Source organism: Crocuta crocuta, unplaced genomic scaffold, assembly GCF_008692635.1.
Source record: "Crocuta crocuta isolate KB4526 unplaced genomic scaffold, BGI_CrCroc_1.0 scaffold172, whole genome shotgun sequence".
Taxonomy (NCBI): domain Eukaryota; kingdom Metazoa; phylum Chordata; class Mammalia; order Carnivora; family Hyaenidae; genus Crocuta; species Crocuta crocuta.
This window is the reverse complement of record NW_027528872.1, coordinates 6,815,187-6,837,894: the sequence shown is the minus strand read 5'-3', so window position 1 is coordinate 6,837,894 and position 22,708 is coordinate 6,815,187. Positions and strand designations below refer to the sequence as shown.

Here is a 22,708-nt window from a genome sequence, read left to right as displayed (position 1 = left end):
TAGAACTGATACCCAACTTGGTATCTGGGACCGGGACTTGGAGGAGGGGGGGGCAGTCCTAGGTGACTCTTCTTCAGAACCCAACTCTCTCTGCCTTCTAGAGTCAGAGATAACTCGTTTTCCCTTCCATGCACTGTGCAGCCTCCAGCATATTTCCTTTCCTTTCCAACTTCAGTTGACCCACCTCCAAAATGAGGTCTTCCTATTGTCCTAGGGAACGTGCGTGTGTCTATCTCTCTGTGTGGATAGAGGGAAGTGAGCAGAGGGTGGGAGGTCGAGCACGACCCGCTCACCTGGCAGGATGGCTGTGTGGCCACCGTCCACCACTGCGGCTGCACTGGTGTTCCTGGGAGGCACCAGGTGATTTTTCAGCTGCTAACACAGTTCCTGACATATTTACATATGGGAAGTTCCTCCTTTCTATAAACATTTACAAACACTTTGATCAACTTGTGAAAATGCGACACTCTTTTGGAAGCCAGCCTTCTTGGGCTGTGGGGCTCAGCTACTTATTTTTGTGAAATGGAGGCACCTGTGTGGGCTTCTGGGTGCCTTAGGAAGCTCCCAGTTAGGTAAACCTCCTCCGGATGGATGGAATAATGTAGAGGCCCAGAGCGATGGGGAAAGGGGAAGTGGGCCATCTTCTGATCATGAGACTTAATGGGATGGAAACTAGGTGCCCTGGCTCCCAAGATGCATTGGGGGAATGGGGGCTGGCAAGAAACCTTCAGCTCATGGTGCAGGCCACTCTCTGACTCTAGGGGTCCTGGGACAGTGTCGGGGTTCAGACAGGACTCCTGGAGTTCGTGAGGCCAGAACGAGACCTGTATCATGGTGATCTAGGATCTGAAGCGAAGTCAGCAGAAAGTCTGAGCAGAATTTGGAAAAGGGGAGAGGGAGGACTTAGCAGAAAGAGCAAGAATTTTAGAGCCTGAAAGACCTGAGTCCAGATTCTAGCTGTTTTTCTTTCTCCTTGTATGACCTTGGGCAAGTTAATGGGTCTCTCTGTGCCCCAGCTCTCTCATCTGTGCAAGGAGATGTGGAGCCTGCTGGCAGACATGCTGGGAGACAGTGAGAGGGTAAATACAGGCACCGGGTGGATTACCCAAGGTTCTCGAAGTGCTCTTCTCCGGCTGGACCTACCCTGTAGATCTCATCCTAACACAGCACCAAAATAACAACACTCTGGCTGCTCCCACTGCTAAGACAGCTGTGCATCTTTCCTTTGCAGGAAAGTGCCTGCAGCCGGGCATTCCCTACTACTGTGGTCCCTATGTCGATCTGGGACAGCAGGGGTCTCCCCAGGGCTCAGGCGCCTACCCACTTTCCCTGGGCCCTCTCTCTGGGACTGCTCCTGTGAGTCTACTGTGGGCATGTGACTTCAGCTCTAACCCCCTCCTAAAACGATACCCCTCCCTTGCCCCATTGGCTGCCGGGGGAAGGCTTCCATTTAGTTGCATTTTCCTTTCTCATTTCATGCTGTAATGGAGATTCATTGCTGGTTTTAAATCCATAATTTGCCATGAAACCCTCGTCTCAGGCCTGGGCTGAGGTCGGAGCAGAGAAGTGGTGAGCTATTTTTACCCTTGGAGGTTTTCCTACCCAGCTCAGCTGGTTTTGGGCTTTCCTGGGGCTGGCCTCAGCCACAGTCCTGGGTGTGTGTGACATCCACAGTGCCCAGGAGGCCAGAGTCAGGAGAGAGGCAATTCATTCCCAGGGTCGGGGGGCCTGGCTTGTCCTGGCCCCTCATTCTCAGTTGGCTGTGACTCTCTTCCCCTGCACTTCATTTTTCATTAGGGGGAATCGATAGAGAAGTGGGGCTTCATGCTGGGGCTATCATGCTCCACCTACTCCATTCATTTCTGTGCCTGACAGGGAGGGAAGGTCAATACTTTTGTGGAGTTACCAAGATCTGTCCATTTCCCAACAGTGACAGATTCCCAACAGCGACAGTGTCCCCATGTCTTTCCATCATGATTTGGCCACGCTTTGAATTCTGTGTGTGTGTACGTGTGTGCACACCAGTGCATTTGTTCTTGAGGCAAGGGGTCCTGTGTGTGTAGAAGACTAATGCATGAACAGGGAGCCTTGTCCACGGCCAGCTGGGTTTCCTGACAGAGGCCTCTGGTAAGGCTCCCGGACGGAAGTGGGCTCCTGCCTGTGCTTTTGCGAGCATGCAGGCATGTTGGAAGCCATGCCGGAGAACATAGCTCCATGACGGCAGAGTGAGTGAGGGCCCTCTCAAGGCAGCTGCATCTGGAAAGTTATAGAAAAGTGGCTCTAATTTCACAGGCAGCCCCGGAGGTGCTGGTTCTATCCCGAATGGCAAATGGCGATGCCAGAGGATCAAGGTCCTAACCTCTGCACATCTCCCTGGTCTGAGCTCACGCTCAACTTGGCTGAGGAGCGGAGCCTGTTCAGCATCCCGGGTCATGCTTGTTTAAGGCAGTGGAAGAACATATGATCCTTCTTCCTCAGAGCCAGGAACAAGGTGCCTCAGGCCCGCCCCCGAAACCATGATAAAATGAAGGTGAATCACAGTCAAATCATGGCGTGGATTGTCACTTCATCTTTGCAGCTCCTGATTTCATCAGAGAGAGAGAGAGAGAGAGAGTCCAGAGCATCACCATCCCAAGTCTCAGGGCTAAGACCTGGGCCTACCATGTTTTCCAACCTCTGGGTGAGGGCTCTTGCCCTGCTCAACCCCGGAGAAATGCCGGTGCCCCAGGTGTGATCACCCTTCAGGGGTGCGGGGCTACCTGGGGAGCCATTTAGTGAGGGGACATGAATGGAGTGGTGGCGGGGGGGGCAGGGGCAGGAGGTTGAGCACCTGTGTGTGCAGTGGACCTGATGGGCCCCTAGAGCACCTCCCTGTGGTGCTGGTGTTGAAAGCATGGGATGCTGGAAGCAGGAGGGGAGGGGCCGGCCCTGGGATGGCCATTTGAGATGCTGCCTCCAGCCCAGGGCAGTCTTGGGCCTCTGGGCCACTCCAGCCCTTAACAACATGGGTTAGCTCTCTTCCCCTGGCTGAGTCTGGGTATGTAAGGCAGGGCAGCCCGTGCATCTGGTCTCTGCACTTCCTGCCTGCCATCTGCCTGCTACAAATGGCTGAGAAGGAAGCACTGAGTTTGCTTCCATCGCTGATGGGCCTCAAGCCCTTTGGAGCCTTGCTGGCCGTTCTGACACTGAGCTTGAAATGAAGAGCAGGGACATGGGAGGCAGGCAGGGGCCCCATTCCTTCCACGGTAGAGAATCAGGGAGACTGTAGGGGAGGGCAGCAGGAGGGAGGGTCCAGGGTGACCCAGAATGACCTCTGAAGTCAATACCCCTTGACCCGGTGGCTACAGGGACCTCCAGACAGACCCTCCATCACCGCACCCCCAGCCTCCACTTGCTACCAACAACTGATATGGGCAGTTACTCAGGGGGGTATATGGCTCCCTACCCGCAAGGAGCTGATAAGATAATGGAGGAGACAGAGACTGTTAGTCAGCTAAGGCAGCTCAGGGACCTCAAGCCAGGCGCACCCAGTAAACTGCCCATGCAGGTAAGCACGGAGTTAAATCAGGAGGAGGGGAATCTGCTTCTGGCCCTGGGAAATGCTGCAGGTGGCCTGGGTCCCCAAGAAGGGCGGAGTAGCAGGAAGGGAGTGGGAAGGAGCTGGTGGTGGGGGTGGCTGGCTGGGGGGAAGGGGGCGAGGTGCATAATAGCTCCGACACCAGTTCCCATCTGGAACTTCAGGAGATAAGGATGCTTTGGTTGCTCGTCTCTCCCATCTCTGGCTTGTTTGCTGCCCCCATTTGGGGGTGATTGCAGGGTAATGAATGTGGCAGGAAGCAGGCACACGGCACAAATGAGATACGGCACCTAAGACCAGGCCGGGGCCCAGGCAAAACACGCTTAATAAGGAGATAAGGAAATCAATTCTACTTGTCTTCTCAGGCGTGCGAGCCCGGGAGGGGCCTGCAGGAATCGTGTCTTTCTGCCTTGCGGGCTGGATGGCGAAGCTTCTGTAGGACACAGAGCCTGACATCCAGGAAGGAAGAGTCGCTTGCTGGCATCGCTCAGCATTGCAAGAATAATAGTAACAACAGGGGCGCCTGGGTGGCTCAGTCGGTTAAGCCTCTGACTTCGGTTTGGGTCATGATCTCACGGTTCATGGGTTCGAGCCCCACGTCGGGCTCTGTGCTGACAGCTCTGAGCCTGGAGGCTGTCTTCGGATTCTGTGACTCCCTCTCTCTCTGACCCTCCCCTGCTCACGCTGTCTCTCTCTCTCAAAAATAAATAAAACATTAAAAAAAAAAAAAGAATAAGAGTAACAACAGCCACAACAGGTATGATGAATACAGCCAGTGCTTATATGCCTTGCTGCTCACCAGGCCCTGTTTTGAGAAATTATCCCATCAAATCCTCTCTATAACCCTGAGAAGGCAGGTATGATTATTCCCCCATTTACATGAGGAAGCTGAGGCATAGAATGGCTAGGTGACTCGTCCAAGGTCACAGCACTGGTAAAGTGACAGGGCTAGGTTTCCAGAGTAGGTAATCTGGCTTTCAGAGCTGGGCGGGGCTCTTACCGCGAAGCCATGTTGCTCCCTAAACACAGCATAACACAACAGGGAACAACGGGATGCAATGGTTACACGTGCGTACGGCTTGGTCTCTGCCTGGTACTGTCCTCCACGATGAGGTTCAGTGCAAACTCCCTCTGGTTTGGCCCAAACCCCGTTGCTACAGTTATGTGATGAACATTACTGAGCAGCTACCTAGGACATGCTTGCAGGCTATACTTCGGGGGGCGGGGGAGGGTAGATGCAGGATGCCGAGAGACCCAGACACGGAAATAAGGGGAGACAGATATGAAAATAGTAACGTGTTGAGTGTTGTGACTGAGGTGTGGATGGAAGGCTAAGGGAGCACAGAGTGGGACGGCCAGGCCCTGTGGGGTTCACGGAAGGCTTCCTGGAAGAGGTGATGTCTAAGGTGAATCCTGACCAAATAGCAAGAGTTGACCAAGGGAAGAAAGGTAGGAAGGCCGGTCCAGTCAGAAGCACACAGGAGCGAAGGCACAGGAGTGTGGGCAGTGGAGGGAGCTGCAAGCTGGTGGCCATCGCTGGTGCAAAGGGGGTGCCAGAGCGGGGGCTGGGGAGAAAGCAGAGGGCAGGCCTCAGAGGCCCCCTGCATGCCATGGAGGGGGCTTGGGCTTTGTTCTCTGGGGGTGCTTTCTCACCCTTAAAGAACAGCTCAGTCTGTCCCCTACTGACAATGACTGTGGCCAAGTTTCTTGCCACATTTTTGGAAGAGCAGTTTTAGAAGCCGGTGCTCTAGGGCCGTGTTCCAGCTCTGTCTTCCCTTGCTGTATGACCCGAGTTATTCATGGTCTCTCTCTGGACCCACCTCCCTAGGAGATTAGGGGATTGGGAATTGGGGGGGCGGGGGATGCTGCCAATCGAAGATTTAGGAGACCTCTGCCTTGCCCCTCCCCTGGTGGAGAGGTGCTGAAGAGTTCTGCAAACTCAGGGACCCATTTTGGGGCTTATCTGTTTGCCCCCTTGGTGTCTGGAGCTTGACATCATTTTAAAGACGCCCTCTTTACTTGAATTGACTTAGTATTCATCATTAAATAATTCATGTTGATTTAGAAAGCTTTGTTTCTAATGGGAGCCACAAGACAGCAGAGTTAATATTAGAACGGGCCAGGATGATGAGGGAAATGGGGAGGAAGACTGGGAAAATACCCTTTTTAATAATTAACCTGCCATCCACCACCCTTCCCCTTCCAGTCCCCCTCACCCTGCTCTACTTTCTCTGTTTCTAAGCATTCGTTACCATCTGACATCCTACACACCTACACAATGTGCTTGTTTACTCTGTTTGTGATTTATTGACTCTCTCACTGTCTCTCCGTCTCTCTCTCTCTGCTAGAACACAAGCTCTACCAGGGCAGGGCTGGCTTTCTCTCTCACTGACTGATGACTCTTTCATGTCTAAATCACTGCTTGGCACAGAACAGCTGCTCCGTAAATACTTGTTGATCAAAACCTTGGCTTCCATTTCCTCCTTGCCCTGGGTCCTTGCTTCTCAAATTTTCAGGCAGTTAGAAAGACCAAAGGTAGCTATCATCCTTACAGCTCTGGCCGTGGAACGGTTTAGATATTTGTCAACCCGGGGGCTCCCGCAGGTTGGAGAAGCAGTAGTCTGCGTGTATGCACACCTGCATGCACACGCGTGTGACTTTCAAGCATATGACATTGGTGCTCCAGCAATTCTGCGAGATTGGTAGTTTTCTTATCCTCATTTTATAAATGAAGAACGAGAAACTGCATTCATTCCCTCCCTCCCTCATTCGTTTATTTAAAAAAAACCCAGTATTACTGAGGACCTGCCCTATACTCTGTGCTGGTTATAGAGTTGAACCAGAGGCCCGGTAGGAGCGCCGAGGGCCTCGCCCAAGGTCACACAGTGAGCCGCGTGCAGGTGTTCTGCTTTCGGCCCACGGCACTTCCTCCTACACCACAGCTTTGCACAAGTGCACGGCGGCCCTGTGATGTCCACCTGAGCGGAGTCCCTGCAGACGTGGTTGGTACGTGCGGAAGCCGGACACACAGGGAGGACTCTAGGGTGAAGGTGTGCCATCGAGTCCAGAATCCCAGGGCTGGGCAGGACTCTGAGAGGTCCCCTCTCCAGACTCAAAGTGAGTGCTGTACACTGTGCCTCATTCACCACCTGAATTCTGGTTCCAGTGGGGGGCTGGGCCATTTTCCTAAACTAGTTGGTACAGCAAGCTTGACTCCTTATTGTAGGCTTTTGGGGAGCTGGACAGTTCTTTTTTTTTTTTTTAATGCTTATTTATTTTTGAGAGAGAGAGAGAGAGATCGCAAGTGGGGCAGGGGCAGAGAGAGAAGGACAAAGGATGCAAAGTTGGCTCTGCACTGACAGCAGCGAGCCTGATGTGGGGCTTGAACTCATGAAACACTAGATCATGATCTGATAGGATGCTGAACCCACTGAGCCGCCCAGGCGCCCTGGGAGCTGGACAGTTCTTAGAAGCCATCTTATTCATCATCCCCTTCACGTTACAGATGAGGAAACCGAGGCCCAGAGAGGTTGAGCAACGGGGCCGAGATCACACAATCGGTTAGTGGCAAGACCATGATTGCTGCCTCCAAGTCTGCTGCTCTGTGATACCAGGAGCCTTGAGATGTTCTGCAGATGGAAAGATGCCTGTCTCCACCTGGCCAGAGTCAAGGCATGGTCCTCTGCCACAGAGGGAATGCAGGCCGGCTATTAATCTCCACCGAGGCTCCGGAGTCTGCCTTGCTCAACTTCATGAGCTCTGCCCCTTTCCCCTCCTCCCCTCCTGGTCCCCTAGCTCCCTCCCTCTACCTCCCAGGGTAGCAAATGCTCAGCTCAAAGTTGCTCCTTGCCTGATTGCATCTGAGAGCAGGAAACACAAGGCTAATTAATGTGTCTGTGACTCTAGGCTTGGCTGCCGGGGCTGGGTCCCCATGTCCTCCCTGGAGCAGGCTCTGTGAGCTGGCCCTCTGGCTTCTCTGAGGAGACTGCCGGCAGATGCATATTTTAACAATGCACATCTGTTGGCTATATAACCTCTCATATTTGCCCTCCTCACTTGGTGCTTTGATGGAAGACCCCCAGGGGTCTCCCTCTGTTCCAGCCAAAGTGTTTGCTTTGCAATTTTGCTGGAATACCATCTGATTCTGTTCTCACATCTTCCGCAGGTTCTAATCAGGCTCTTACTTTATTTAATTAAAAATCTATCTCAGGCAAATACAGACTAAATTAGGAAGCTCTCTCATTCCTGGAACACAGGGAAGGCAGCCCCAGCCACCCCCACCCCATCTTGGGGAACTGGCTGGGACATTTTCCCTGGCTGAGATGTCACAGCAAAGCAGATGGGGTCTTGGCTGGGAAGCTGCCTGGCCAGGGCAAAGACACCCCTCTTCTCTCTGCAGCTGCTCTGTCTATTCACCACCGGGAGCAGACCAGAGCTCCCTTTCCAGAAGGCTGGGTCAGCTTCTGCATGAAAGGCCTCTCTTCAGGGCAGTAGGTGGGGCTATGCACTGCAAAGGAACTCAGCCACGGGCCTGCTGGACCCTTAGAGGGGTAAGGACCTGCAGATCCAGTTTAGGGTTGGGGACCAGAGGACCAGCTCAGGGGTGGGGACCCAGGGTAGTCAGGAAGGGCTGGAGGCAGAGCCTGGGGCAGCTCTTCGTTGCCTTGGGTTGGTTTGTTAGGAGGAGTGAGTGGTGTCAGTAGTCTGCACGAAAGGCTGATGGACAAATGCCTGTTTAGGCCCCCTTTCGGGCTCTGCGGGAGCCCACCAGGCTAGTCTCCTGGGGTCACCCGGAAACTCCTCCTTCTTCCTCTTCATCCGCCTTCCAGACTTGTAAACATCCCTCCCCACCCCCGCACAGCCCAGCTCCGTGCCCAGAAGGCAGTGCCAACCCGGTCTGGCCACGGGAGAGGAAGACGGGGGAGTGAGTGCCTTTTGGGAGTGAGCTAAGACAAAACCGAGTCTGTTCAGATCAGATTCCGAGGCCCCTCTCTCTGAAGCCAGGCTCTTAAGTAGTCAGACAGAGGAGATTATGCTGGCATTTAGGAGGGCAGACAGCACTGGTTTGGAGTTGAAAAATCTGGGGTCTGTTTTGGGTGGGAATGAATCCGTGAGTGGCTTTGCCTTCTGAGTCTCAATTTCCTCATCTGTAAAACACTGGGAATCATTTGGACTCGAGATAGGAGAGAGGAGGGAGGCTGTGAATGGTGGGGTGCGAGCGGCCAAAGCTCTGAGGCCAGGACAAGAACTTGAGGATGAGGGGCGTCTCTATTTAGCGTAGGTCCTAAATACACGTGAAGTCAGCAGGGGGCAGTGCTTAGAATCTTCTCAACTTAGCATTCTTTGGTGCCTTCTCGAAGGGGTACAAGGCAGTAAAACACGGATTCTTCTAAGGATGGGGAGCTGAATAACCTCCGGAGAGGACGATCCTATAACTGTGCTAACAAATCTGTTCCGGCATTGTGCCATACTTAGCAAATCAGAAAATCTCTTAGGCACTAAATCCTCCTGCTCTCCTCCCTCGGGCTCCACACCAAACGGGAGACCCATTCTCCTTTTCGCCCCATGTTGGGACAGAAGATGACGTCTGCCTCTCTTTTAAGATCCCCGGTTACTTTTCTGCAGCCTCACTCAAGACCAAGCTATCGCAGCGTATTTACGCTGCCGGGCCCAGTGAGTTTTCTCTTTCCTTCATCCCCGGCCAGAGGAGATTCCGAGGTGGAGGGAGGTTTCTGAGGTTGGCCCTGAGCTCTACCTCCTGACTCAAGAAGCCAAGCTTGGTAAGTTGTTGGGAGCCGTTTCTGAGCTCACAGGTTGAGAAATAACTCCCTGTGGGGTTAAGGTAAGGTGCACGGACTCTTCCGGTCAGATGGTGGCCCATATCCACCCCTACCCAATTGTTTCTGCTCGGATCACCGACCCCCAAGGCATCTTGTGATCCCTATGCTGATTGCACCCAGTGAAGGAACCTATTGAGGAACTTCTTCTTTTGTGATTATGGGAGCAAACATTGTGTTTCCTGAAAGACCTGTTTTTCTTAATACTTCCCCTTAAGCAAACGAGCTATTGACCCCTGCACACAAAGAACTAACTTCACCCTTTTTATGCTAAAAACATTGTCTTGTGTGCTAAAGATACCTTTCTTCCCCATAGGATAAGCATCTACATCACCTACCTCAATCTATTGATAAAGGTTATGCAGGAGTCTTCTGTATCAAAGAAGTTTGTCATCAGAAATCATTGTCTAAGTCAAATGCCACTTCTGTGCCATCCCCCAAACAATTATAAAATAAAGTTGAGCCCCAGTCAGAGCAGAGATGCCTGCCTGGTGACCAGAAAGAATCTCGGGGCTCTCTCACCCCTTCCTCGCCGACGCTGTCCATCCTTCGGGGACCCCCGGACCTGCTGGAGCCGGCCTCCGCCACTAAGTGCTCCTCTGGGACTTGCTGCAGTGCTTGGGATAATCCGCCCCACGTGCTGCTGTGTAAATCTGAAGATGACCGGACACGCTCTTAAATATTTCATCTCTGAGCAGCCATGCACCTTATCTATCAGGTGAGGACATAGAATCCCAGCTGCCCGGTGTCAAACTTCCACCGCAGCAGCTAAGAGGCGGGCAGGGCGGAGCCCAGGCTTCCCTGTCCCACTGCGTGTGCTCTATCCCACGCCTGTCCTGGCGGACACTCACCGCGGAGGCCATGTGGTGGTGCGGGAGCCCTGGCCTGGAGATGCTGGGCCGGGCCCTTGGCTTTTCTGAGCCTCAGTTTCTCATTTGGGGCCACACTCCCTGTGCCGTAGCCCTGCGCAGAACAGCTGAGGTAATAACACAAGGGGAAGAGCTCTGAGAGGTGCTGTAAAATGTATGCATATGTTTGCTATTATGCCTTCTGTGCACGGCTAGGTTCCCAGGGGCCTCAGTCCTTGGGAACATCTGGCCGGAGGAGGGAGCCGATGGGGGCTGCACTTGAAATCAGAATGAGGCAGTTCAAGAGGCAGGTGAGCTCACTGCCTTGTGTTCAGGCAGGTCTGCCCGAATGAGGGAGTGGGGACCTCTCAGGCAGTGCCCAGTTCCAGGGGTACTGGGCTCCTGGGAAGCCAAGATGAAGAAAGACCAAGGAGCAGAGGTCTGATGCAGGATAAGGGCCTGAAACGAAATCTCCCAGGCCTGACTTAGGGAAGGAGGCAGGGTTCCCGGGGAGCAGCGAAGGGTGGAGAAGGAACAGGTGCAGCGTGGTCATGCTGAAATCACGCTGTGTGAGCGCCTGGTGGGAGGTCAGCCCAGGAAGAACGGACTCAAGGATGTGTCGTATTCTCCGTATCTCCGTCGCCTAGCACAGGGACTGACCCCCATCATGCATGCAGAACGCACTTCCCAATTGAACAAAGAAGCCTTCAGGAGCCCCATGAGCTGGAGTCAAACACACTGGAGTTGGACAGGGTCATAGGTCAGTTAGCATTGGCCTTCTGATTTCCAGAGGAGAAACTTTCCTTTTCCCTGTTCTGGTAGGGAAGGGGGGCTACTGACACAATGGGTCGGCAGTGGCCGGAGCCCCGTGGGATAACGTGTTGGGGCCTGCCCCATGGGGAGGCCCTTCTGGGACAGAGCCCACGGGGCTTCCCATAGCATCTTCGCCCCAAGTATCAACAGTTCTTACCCAGGACGGTGAGGCGGGCGGGACGGGACCGTATGGCCGCCTGGATGGCCTGACACTCGTACACGGCATCATCTTGCAGCTCTGCCCGCAGTATCTTCAGGTGATGCTCCCCTGACAGGTGGTTCCCTACCACCAGGTACTGTGGGTAACCTGTGGAGACAGCAGGCAGGTCAAGGGGGGCGGGGCCGGGTGGAGGAGGCAGTCCTGACTAACAGGGCAGTGGCGGGACATTGGAGCAGGGGAGGATCTTGGTGTAAGGAACAAAAAAGAGAGCTTCCCTTGGCTACTGGGCAGTGCATGTGTGTGTGCGTGCGTGTTTGTGTTTAGGTTTAGGAATGTGGGAGAAGCTATTATCAGAGAGGAAAGAGAGAGCGGAGCTGGAAACACTAAGTGTGGGCAGACACCACGGGCGCGTTGCTCTGGAAGGCGGTGTGCTCAGCCCAGCGGTTTACCGGGCAGACATGCATTCTGATAAGGAGACACACAGACAGACAGACAGACAGACCCAGCCTGAGAGTCCCAGAGAGTAGAGAGAGTAAGAGAGACAAGAGAGAAGAAAGCAGGAATCTCTGGAAAAGAATCAAGAATGACTTTGGGGGGAAAGTTTTGTTCAGGATGGACAGGAAGTAGACATCCAGGTCCACCCTACCAATGCTTGCGGTCCTCTGGCCACTTTGAACCCTAAAGGGTCTTTTTCTGGTCACTCCTCCTACCTACCCCAGATCCCAGGTCCTGATGAAGTGCTTATGAGGTACTCAGGACACTTAGGAATTTGGGGTCCCCTACACTACCAGTGATGCATCATGGATAAATAAAAATTTGAGAATGAAAAATCATCAATCAGCTTGCCTGCTGCTGTGTAGGATGAATACTAATGAGTACACAAGTCATGGCTGGCAGATCCTCTGTCCCGGGCCTTGGGCCCTAGACCTCCTTACTCTCTCCCAGAAGGGTCTCTTTTCCATCGTCCCCTTACCCGAGATCTGCCTCCCCACCCCCCACCCCCACCAGCCTCTTACAGAGTACTTCGTCCTGTTCTCTTCCTTCTACCCCCAATCCTCCCAGCCCCAAGCTGCTCCTCTTTCTGAAAGACCTTCACCAGGACCGTGTGAATCCTCAGAAATGTACCATGGGAGGGGATACAGCATATCTGGCCTTTTAAAGAGAAGATGAGGGCTTAAGCAAGTGAGAGAGAGAGAGAGAGAGACAGAATCAGAGAGACCAAGGGATACACAGCAGCTCTGCAATATTTCAGTCTCCAAGTGCTGGTTAGATGTCTTCAGCTAGCTCCCAAGGACTGCACTAGCAGCAATGGACAGAATTAACATGGGGGACTACTTTGGAATATTCTTAATATAATTTGAAATGTCAATAAGGATCTGGGCTGCCACATGTGGTAGTAAGGTCCCCATCAGTTGCTGTATTCAAGCAGAGGCTGGTGATCGCCTGTCAGGGGCACTGCAGAGATTTCTATTCTAGATGGAATATTGGAGCCCTAAGACCCCTCCCATCATAAGCTAAGGGTCTTGCAGGGATGGGACAGGGCTCCCCAAAGGTGAGCTGTACAGGGGCCACAGGCATTCATTCCTCTTCAGGGAGATGTGATCCTTCCCAGTATGTGTTCTGGGAGCTCCTGTGCGGCTGAGCCCTTCAGACTCATGTCTTCATGGCTCCATCGTCCCCATCGTGCAATCAAATGGCCCTGCCCTGCACAGCTGTTCTGGCCTGGCCTGAGATGCTCACAGGGCAATCAGCTCTACCCCCGAGAGCATCACCTCCCCTCCAGCCCGCCCTTCCTGCCCTCTGCTGGGCTTTGGGAAGAAGCCCAGGTAAGTTAAGCTGGCTCTCCCCAGGGCCAGGAGGAGGGGCTAGAAATGGGTTCCAGTCCAGCCCTCTCCCCGCTGCTGCCCTCAATGTAGCTGGCTCACTGCCCCCAACCCTTCCGGCCCAGCCTCTGGATCCTGCTGTCCTTGATTAGTCCCTGGTCTCCTGCAGGCATCTTGGCTGGAGCTAGTGTTTTTGTTGTCTTGCAAGCTATCAGCAGCAGGATTTCGCTCTCATGAGCCGCTGAAAACATCAGTGATGGGTTTGTTTGTATTTGCCTAATTAGGCAACGAGCTGCGATGCTCTCGCAAGGACTGGCAGCATCTTTGGAAAACACAGGCCCAGAAGCATAGATTCTGAGCAAGTTCTAGCTCCTTCCACAGTATCATTACTCTCTCCTGCTACTCTCAGGGGAGGCAAGATTACTGGGAGTCTGGGTTCTCCAGTCAAAGTGTCTGGGTTCAGGCAACTCTATTACTTCCTAGCTCTGATGTCGTGGGTAAGTTACTTTAACTTCTTTGTGCTGTCACCACTATCTCATGGTGAAGATTAATTTGTATAATCCATGTTAAGTGGGTGGCAAATAGTAAGTAGTCTATGAATGATGGTTTATTTATTTATTAAAACAATTTTAAGAGGGTGAGAGCATGAGTGGGGGAGAATGACAGAGGGGACAGACACACACAGAGAGAGAGAGAGAGAGAGAGAGAATCTCAAGCAGGCTCTGTGCTGAGCGTGGGATGCCCCTGGGATCATGACCTGAGCCGAAGTCAAGAGTCAGGTGCTCAACTGATTGAGCCACCCAGGTGCCCGTATAAATGCTGGTTTAAAGGAAAATGACAGTCAGATAAAGTAGCCAGAAAGGTCCCTATCTTTAGAAGTGAGAATAGACAGGATGTTGGAGTTTTGGGGGGTTAGGAACAGGACCCCACACATTGGGGTTGGGTATATGTTTGAATCAGTTTCTTTCTAGACTTGTGACCTTCTTTATCTGTCAAATAAAAGGGGGAAATCCTCCTTTTTCTCCCTGTAGATAATTGTAGATTTGTGACATAATGTCTGAGAATTATTCGAGCTTCTTTGAAGAAGAATGTTCTATCAGTATGAGGGCATATGCTTATAAATCATTTCCTTTGAATGTTTTTTCCAGCCTCTGTGACCAGAAAGACAGTTAGGTCTTCAGTTAGGGCGTGATTGCTGCTAGACGGGGCCAGGCCACACAGTCAAAACAGAAGAGGACAGAACTTTAGCAGGTTGCAGTCTTGCCACCGTGGGCCTCAGTTTCCCCATAGGAAAACCTGTGCAATATTAAGTGCTCTGCGAATACTTGCTGAATTGAATTTCTATCCATTAGTCTCACTTTCTTGTCTGGGGAACAAACAATATTTATCGAGCATGTGAGTTTCTGTCATTATCATCATAACACTTTTTGGGGGGACAGGTGATCAAACACAGAAAACACTTTCCCAGGAATTTGAATGTATCGGTTCTGCAAGGAGATGGACAGCCTTCTTTGCATAAGTGAAGTAAAATCAGAGAGGAAGTAAACCCCAGTTCCTTAGAACCCCATTGACTCAATCCTGATCCCAGAAAGTTATTCATGGAATGGATGCCCGAAGGTCAATTTTCCATGAGGTGATGAACATCCGTGGTGACCTGGGGCTTCCTCTTGGCCACCAACCCAAAAAGACCCCAGGCCTTGACCAAAGGCTGCAAACCACTGACTAGGAACCCAGAGTACCTCCTTAACTAGCAATGATGCTGGACCAAGTTCAGAGCCACGCAGAGCATGAGAGATTCTAGTTTGGGAAGGTGATATCATTTCCCCAGATTTCTCTAGGGTAAGGAAGTTCAGAGCCCCTGAAATTGGCTGGTTCCCATAATACTTAAATTTTATGGCAGCACAGTATATTTTGGAGATATTATTGTATATTTTACCCATGCTCAGCTGGGCTGCAGCACTCAAACCCAGTGATGCTATTGACCATGGCTATAATGTTTCAATATACATTTTTGGCAAGACATAACTCACATTTTAAAATATTAATTTCCCAACCATCATGTTTCTGAGTGCACTTTGATTTTTATTTTCCTGCAGCTGTACACCACGAGAAAAGCAAAGCTACTCCTCACTAGAATACGTATGTTTTTCTCCACCTCCACCCTCAGCGGTTCCCCAGTGGCAGGGACACCCAGATCTCTTGTTGTGAATTTTATAGGTTATGCTAAGCCTAGCAGTCACATGTTTACCTTCCCCAAGGGAGAATGATAATTGCTGATGGCTGACTGACCAGGAGGATGAGATGATTCTATTCTTTTGTCTCCCGAGGGAGAGGATGGATCGGAAAGACATCTGTATGAGCTTAAGGACTGACATTCACAATCGTTAGCAGATGATAGACCGGGGCATCAAGCATAGAGGTCAGATGCCAGCCACAGAAGCCTACGAGGACATCTCTGCTCAACGCCAGCCTGGGGGTGGGGGCTCAACAATGGCGGCTCAACAAGGTTCGTACTTTGAAGGCTTCTTTTCTTTTCTTCCCATCACACACTAACCCCTAAAACCAACTGGGTTGCTTTGTGAGTTTTCAGTTTACTTGGCTCCCTCTAATAGACGGAAGTCAGGAAGAGCCAGGTTGTGGTGTAAGTGGGGAATACACTTTGGACCAAGAGACAGGGACACTTTACCTTTGGAAATGTGACTTTTTACATGAGTTGTGTCTGACTTTAGAATAGACCCTCCCGGGGCAAAACTGTATTAGGTTCAGAATTGAGGGTTTAATTATAATTCCTTACCAGGAGTCAAAGATCCTGGACCCAGGGCGTGCCTAACCTGATTCTGCCCCGGGGGGAGATGCCACAAAAGCTGGAGATTTGATCTCTGAATACCAATGAAGACGGGGTTCCCCACGAGGGTGGCTGGGTCATGCAGGGATGGGTTCCAGGCCTTCCCGGGAGCTCTTGGCGGTACTCACTTGAGAGGTCCCTGCCCACACCCAGGGCCAAGCCGTCTTTGATCCACAGAACGAAGCCATCATATTCGGGGATGGCGCACAGCAGTGTCACAGGCTGGCCCGACACCACGGCCTGGTCCTGGGGCTGCTGGCTGAAGGAGTACACTTGGCCTAGGAAGGAGACAAGCACAGCGGTCAGTTAACGCAGGGAGCAGTGCCTGGAGGGCTTCTCCTCAAGTTAAGAGGCAGAGCAGAGGCTGGTCCAGCGGATGAGCCCCCGACCCCAGCATCTTACTTCCTGCCTGCGGCCCAGCAGCACTTCCTGTCTGCCCCCAGCTTAATTCCCTGCTTTCAGCAGCTGGCTCGCAGCTCAGCCTCCCTGCTCACCAGTCCTTAACACACATTCACACTGTGACCCGGCCTCCGTCAGCCCCCAAAGAGGCCATGCCCGCTGCGCTTGGGACGCGCTCTGCCCCTTTCCATTTGGCTGACTCCTACCTATTGCCACTTGCTTGCATCTATGCCCACGACAGGGCGGAGGAGGGGAGAGCCCTCGAGCTGCAAGTGTCCTTCGGCGATGCCTCAGAAGGCAAGGTAGGGGGAGTGGTGTGGTTTGCTTAAAACCCCGATAAGCGTGGGGGGGGGGATATTATTGTTTAGTTTGAGCCTAGGGCCAAATTCTGCAGGGCGCATGGTGGTGGTACAGTGTGGTGCAGAGTGTGATGGCAGGAGCAGGAAGCCATCTAGACTCAACCCTCTTTGTCCCTTTCTTTCTGATGGCACACCCAGCTCTGGCTTCACTGTCACCTGGGGTCATCACCAGGGTGACCCCCAGTCTCCCATAACACACCTCAGAGCAAGATGGCACTGAACCGTCTAAGCAGGTCAGTTCGTGTATTATTTTTTCATGTTTATGTATTTATTTTGAGACATAGCAAGTGGGGGAGGGGCAGAGAAGAGGAGACAGAATCCCAAGCAGGCTTCACGCAGTTAGCACAGAGCCCAATGCGGGGCCCAAACCCATAACAGTGAGATCATGACCTGAGCAGAAATCAATCAGTTGGCTTAACCAACTGAGCCACCATGCACCCCAGTTCATGTTTTATTGTACAAACACAGCCACAGTGTTAAGATTTTAAAATATTAGCTCTTTACTATTTTCATCTTCATAACAAACTAGGAGGTAGCTACTGTTTTGATCCTTGCTTTATGGATGAGGAAATGAGGTCCGAGTATGAACAGGAGCTGTGTTTGGTGATGACTTGTACTTGGTAATGACTCAGCAAGTACTGAGCTCGCATTACCTTTAGTGGTTACGGTAGCCATCACACTCCCCAGTTTGCTGGGGTGGGGGGAGTGTTTGATGTTAACTAAATCATCTGGGAATCGTCTGGCGGCAGGACCAGGGCTGCAGACAGAGACTTTCTGGCTCTGAAGACCGTGTTTTCACCTACTGAGCTGTGCTGTGCCCAGATCCTTAAGCTGGTCCTGCCCGGAATGCTGAGGAAGCAGGGTGACGTGATGTCTGTTCCCCAGGGAGCCACAGCCCAATGGACACTGACGTTTCCTGAGCCCCCCTGCCCCCAGTGCCCTTCCTTCTGTACCCTGTTTAATTACATTACAGGGCAGAAAAATCTCAATTTTACAGCAAAGAAAACAGGATCAGAGAGGCAAAGTGAGCTGCTCAAGATCACACAGCTAATGAGTGGTGGAGCTGGAGTCTGATGGGGGTCAGCGTGCATTCCCAGCCTGCATTCCTTCCCACATCCTACCTGGCAGATACAGACATACAGCGGAGGAAAGGTGGCCCTGGTGGGCAGGCTGCTGCCACGGCCTCTTCTCCCGGACGTGGGAGAGTCAGGGACTGCCACAGAGGTCCTGGACGCTAGCTGTTGCCTATCCTGGGGGCACAGTACCCCAGGCTCGGACCGCAGGTAAGGCCAGGCCCTCAGCGGCAGAGGGCCCCAACAAGCGGGTGATTGACGTATACAGAGCCCCAGGGAAGCTGGGCATGGTGGCCAAGCGGGTGTGGGGGGCTCCCCAAGAGGAGACGGCAAGATCCACATCGCAGAGCTCATGGCAGGTGGGAAGTAGCCGCGTTTGCAACCTGATGAGATCTTGGCTGGGTCTCTGAGGAGTCTCATTAAAATCAAATTGGCCCCGAATTGTGGGAGTAACACTTTTTATTCTGATTTGAGCTTTACAAATTAGATTTCATAGGACATTTTAATCAGCTATGTGTGGTGGGTTTATTTATTTTTTTTCCCTCTCAGTCTCTTCAAGTTCTCTGTTGTAATTAGACCGTTTCTGGCACCAAAACAAGAGAGAGAGAAGGAGAAAGAGAAGGGAGAAGAGAAAGGAGAAGTATGGGGGGGAACTGGAGAAAGAGCAAGAAGACTGGGTGACGTGAGGAAGGTGAGGGAGAAAGGGGATGGCTGGCGAGGCCAGAAGAAGGGGGGCAGGAAGGGAAAGAGGGCAGGCAGGGAGGGGTGAGGTAGGAGGGGAGGAGAAGAGAGGGCCGGGAGGGGCACTCCTTTCTGAGGCTCTTTTCTCCCGGCTTAAAGATGATTTCACAGCTCCTTCTTTTATCTCACAATCTTTCTTACGAGAAGGACAGTGTCAAGACAGCCGCAATGGCTGCCAGAGATTGTGTTCTCAGAATTAGCAAGTTGTCAGCTGGGGGCGGAGGGGTTAGAACGAGAAGGGCCCTAAACAAGTGGTGCGTAGCCTGCAGCCGGAAGTGTCACCTGCTCCCACCTCCAGTCCCGCTTCCTCTGGGTGTGGGGGAGGACAACAGAGAGAGGGGGTACAGGGAGCATCCTGAGGGGGTGCGGGCAGGGAGGGGGTGAGCCCCAGGTGGTGCGGGGAAAGCGGAGGGTGGGGGCAGGGCTGTGCCCTGAGGGACAAGAAGGGCTGTCATCAGGAGACTGGTCCTGGAGGATGACGCTGAGTGGTCACTACCCTACTTTGGACAGTGTCTCAGAGCCAAGAGTTGGGGCAGCCACAGGACCCCCCAGAATAAGCCCTGAGCCCACAGAGCGCAGCCCGGAGGGACAGGGAAGAGCAGAAGACAGTCTGTTCCATCCCCCCAGGCTTCAGAGAGCTGTGGGCACCCACGCTGGGTCTGTTTGGATCCCTTTGACTTTTCTATGGTAAGAGTGTCTCTGGGTGCGGCAGGGTGGGGAGATAGCTATGCAGGAGAACAGTCTCAGAATCACCACCCAAAGGACACTATTTACCCATTCATTTTTTGGGAGGGAATGACTGGTACTCTCACAATTTCCTTTTTCAATCTAATTCTATTTTTTGTGCATTAAATACAAGCCACTAGGAATACTTTTTCTTTCAAATCACCGAGATGCTTTTTCAAGCAGAATCGTGAGCTGAGTGTTACCATCTAGAGCAGATGAAAGTCGAGGTGCGGTGGGTGGAGGAGAGGTGGATGGACCGCACTGTCTTTTCACCCATACGACACACCTTGAAGCTTCTCTTTCAGGCTCAACTGCCTCTAGGAACATAATGTGCAAGGACACCGCTGTCCTTTCTTGCCCCCAAAATACTCTTCACCCATTCTCTTGCACCCTGTTTTCTGTTCCCTGTCTTTCCTCCTCCGAGGAAGTGAGCTGCAAATGAGCCTGGGATCTTTTCTAGAACCTCCTGGGTAATATGGGAAGCAGCCAGGAAGCTCCTTGAGAACATCTGTTTATTCACACATTTATTGAGACCTGTTAGGAGGCAGGCATCGCACTGCCTTGTGAGAAGCAGATGGATATGACGTGGTCCTTCCCTCCAGGAGCTAATGTCTCTTCACTTACCACACCCAGACAGCTCTGATCTGGGCACAGATTATGTGCTGCACCGACTCGACATACCTCGCACCATCCATCCCAGAATTTCTGCCTCAGTTTCCCATTGTGCTCACTGACGTTCTCCCGCAGTGAAGCCTGGCAGTCAGGGTAACCTCCTGTTCCTGCTTTACTTTCAGTCTGTCACCATCACCAAGTGTGGCCCCGTCCTCCTCCACAGCATCCCTCAGACGCACCCTTTCCTCTCCACTCCTAGCACTACAATCTGAAGTCTGGGCCGTCACCACCTCAACCTGGGTTCTTTCAACAGGCTGTGAATGCTTTCAGGTCCTACTCTGGAGTGTCCTTCCTGAGCTACCATTTTCCTCATGCTCTCTCCCTTTTCTAGGGGGAGGGGAACTCTAAGGTCTTTCTACTGGCCACAAGGTACCACCTGACAGACTTCTCCAAAATGTGACTCCCTTCTCCTTGGGCGCTCAATAGCCATCCGTGCCGGCTGCTCACGCATGGTGTCCCATGTCACCAGTGCTCCACCATCTGGAATCACCCCTCTCCCAGGATTTCCATAACCTGTCCTGCCCGCACTGAAGGCCAAGTTCTCCTCCATGAGCTTTTCCTGTATCTCTAGGCACTGCTTATCACTTCCCTGCTTGTCTTCCTTCTTATCTCCCTTAATTTCTTCAAACTTTTATTGAGCACTTACTATTCATCAGACACCGAAAGAACAGAAGTAAATGAGAAGGAGGGTAAACTCTTGAGGGCAGCGGCCATGGCTGTCTTTTTCATCCTGTATTCTCAGCACCTGGTCCTAGTGCATAAGCAGTGAATAAACTCAGCTTGTGACCTTGTGGCCAACCTATGTTAGTTTGGCTCCTGAGATCTGTGGTCATGAAGGAAAACTGTTCTTATGTTATAAACTACTGATGAGGCAGATATTGTGCTGAGCACACCGCACAGAAGGAGGGAGGTGAGAAATAAGGGGGGCAGGGCCAGAGTCTCAAGGAGTCAGGCTTTGCAGGATAAAAATAACTGAATTATTCATGGAAGACCTACTTCAACCAATTCTTTGAATATAACTACCATGCAAGTTAGGTGTTACTATCCACATTTCACAGATGAACTGAGGCTCCTAGAAATGAAGTGACATGCCCAAGGTCACCCAGTGGGCCCAGGTGCCATTCAAGGTCGCCCAGTGGGCTCTGGTGCATTTCAAGGTCACACAAGGGGCCCAGGTATAGTTGAGACCAAAGTGTCTTTTTTTTTTTTTTTAAACAATAAAACCCTGTTTTCTTGCAGGATCCCATGTTGGTTATTAAATTAAGGGTCTGGAACTCAGATTTTTATTTACAAACCAGTACTCCCCCCAACCAACTCCACCAACCATTCCCCTCAGACCATCTAAAGAGAGGCAGAGGATCTTTGGAGAGAAAGCAATTTCTTGGTTCTCTCCTAAGTTTATATAACCTCTTGCCAGCTGGGGGTCAATAGTAATGAGTCAGGGTTTGGGGTGGAGTCCAGTACTGGCCACCATGGGGGTATGAAAGAAAGGTGTAATAANCATGAATGACCTAAGCAAAAGTTGGATGCTTAACCGACTAAGCCACCCAGGCGCCCTCACATTTTGAAATATTTTTAATGTTTATTTATTTATTATTTTTAAAAATGTTTATTTATTTTGAGAGAGAGACAGAGTGCAAGTGGCGGGGGGGGGTGGGGAGAGAGAGAGAGGGAGACACAGAATCCAAAGCAGGCTCCAGACTCTGAGTTGTCAGCACAGAGCCTGACGCGGGGCTCGAAGTCAGACTGAAATAATGACCTGAGCCGAAGTCAGACACTCGACTGATTGAGCCACTCAAGTACCCCTAATGGTTATTTATTTTTGAGAGAGAGAGACAGAGAGACAGAGAGAGATAGCTCGAGTATAGGCATGAGTGGGGGAGGGACAGAGAGAGGAGACAGAATCTGAAGCAGGCTCAGGCACCATGCTGTCAGCACAGAGCCCCTGAGAACTAGAACCTGCCCGAGACTGCATTCTCTCTCGCTCTTGGCCAGGACTGAAAAGCCTAGGGAGACATAAGAGAGGGTCTGATGGAAACACACTTGGTGGGTTAGATGGAGTGGGCTGTGGTCCCAGTGGTGGTTTGCAGGCACACTTTCCCCTCGGCTGTCCCAGGAAGGGAGGGGACCTGCAGAGCCCCTGAGGTGACTGTCAGCAGCCTGCACGCTCCCTGCATGCCGGGGCTGCTGTGGACTTTGCAGGCCAAGAGGGCACCTTCCTAACTCTCCAGCTGGGCCTTTATGGCTCTGAGGTTGGGAGGGGCGTGCTGCTCCCCACTGAGCTCAGAGAGGAGAAGTGCCAGCCTCAACGGTGCTACAGTGGCTAAGTGGGGCTTAGAGCCTGGCTCTGAAGGCTCCCAGCACAGAGACCTCCCTCCACCTGCTCAGCGGGTGGGGAGCAGGAATCTGGAGGCCAGGAGGGAGCCTTTGGGGGCCTTCTCTTCAAGCTGCAGGAAGCAGGGGTGGTAGCTGGCTGGGAAGGATGCAGAAGAGGGTGGGCTCTGAGCAGCCTCATCCTGATGAGCCGTGTGTGCACCCCACGTGGAGGGCTGAGTCAGGAGGGCTGCAGCGAGGCGGGCGCTGGGGACTGGCAGGTGGGAGGAGGTATGGGGGCTACGCAGCGGCAGCGGCAGGTGGCAGGAGGGCTTTCAGCTCTTCGGTGCTGAAAAGGACAGGTGCAGGTGCAGCCTGGCCTGGAGAGAGGGGCTGGGGAGGTTACACTGGGAACCCCCTAGAGGGCTCTGGTCCGGGGGCAGAGCACCACTGCCACCGCTCCACACCAGCACAGCTCGGAGACCTCCCCTCCTGCCGCCCTGTCTGCCCTGACCCCCCATC

The 22,708-nt window shown here is 52.4% G+C and overlaps 1 protein-coding gene across 5 annotated transcripts in view; it reads right to left on the bottom strand.

Moving 5' to 3' along the window:
- The window catches only part of KIRREL3 (kirre like nephrin family adhesion molecule 3), a 543,582-nt gene that overhangs the window by 79,206 nt on the left and 441,668 nt on the right, over positions 1-22,708 (bottom strand). For all 5 annotated transcript variants that reach the window (XM_077756553.1, XM_077756555.1, XM_077756554.1 and 2 more), the window contains exons 3-4: positions 16,032-16,181; positions 11,233-11,382 (exon numbers count right to left, since the gene is read on the bottom strand). In XM_077756553.1, the coding sequence (XP_077612679.1) occupies positions 11,233-11,382; positions 16,032-16,181 (300 nt within the window). The remainder of the gene's footprint in view (positions 1-11,232; positions 11,383-16,031; positions 16,182-22,708) is intronic.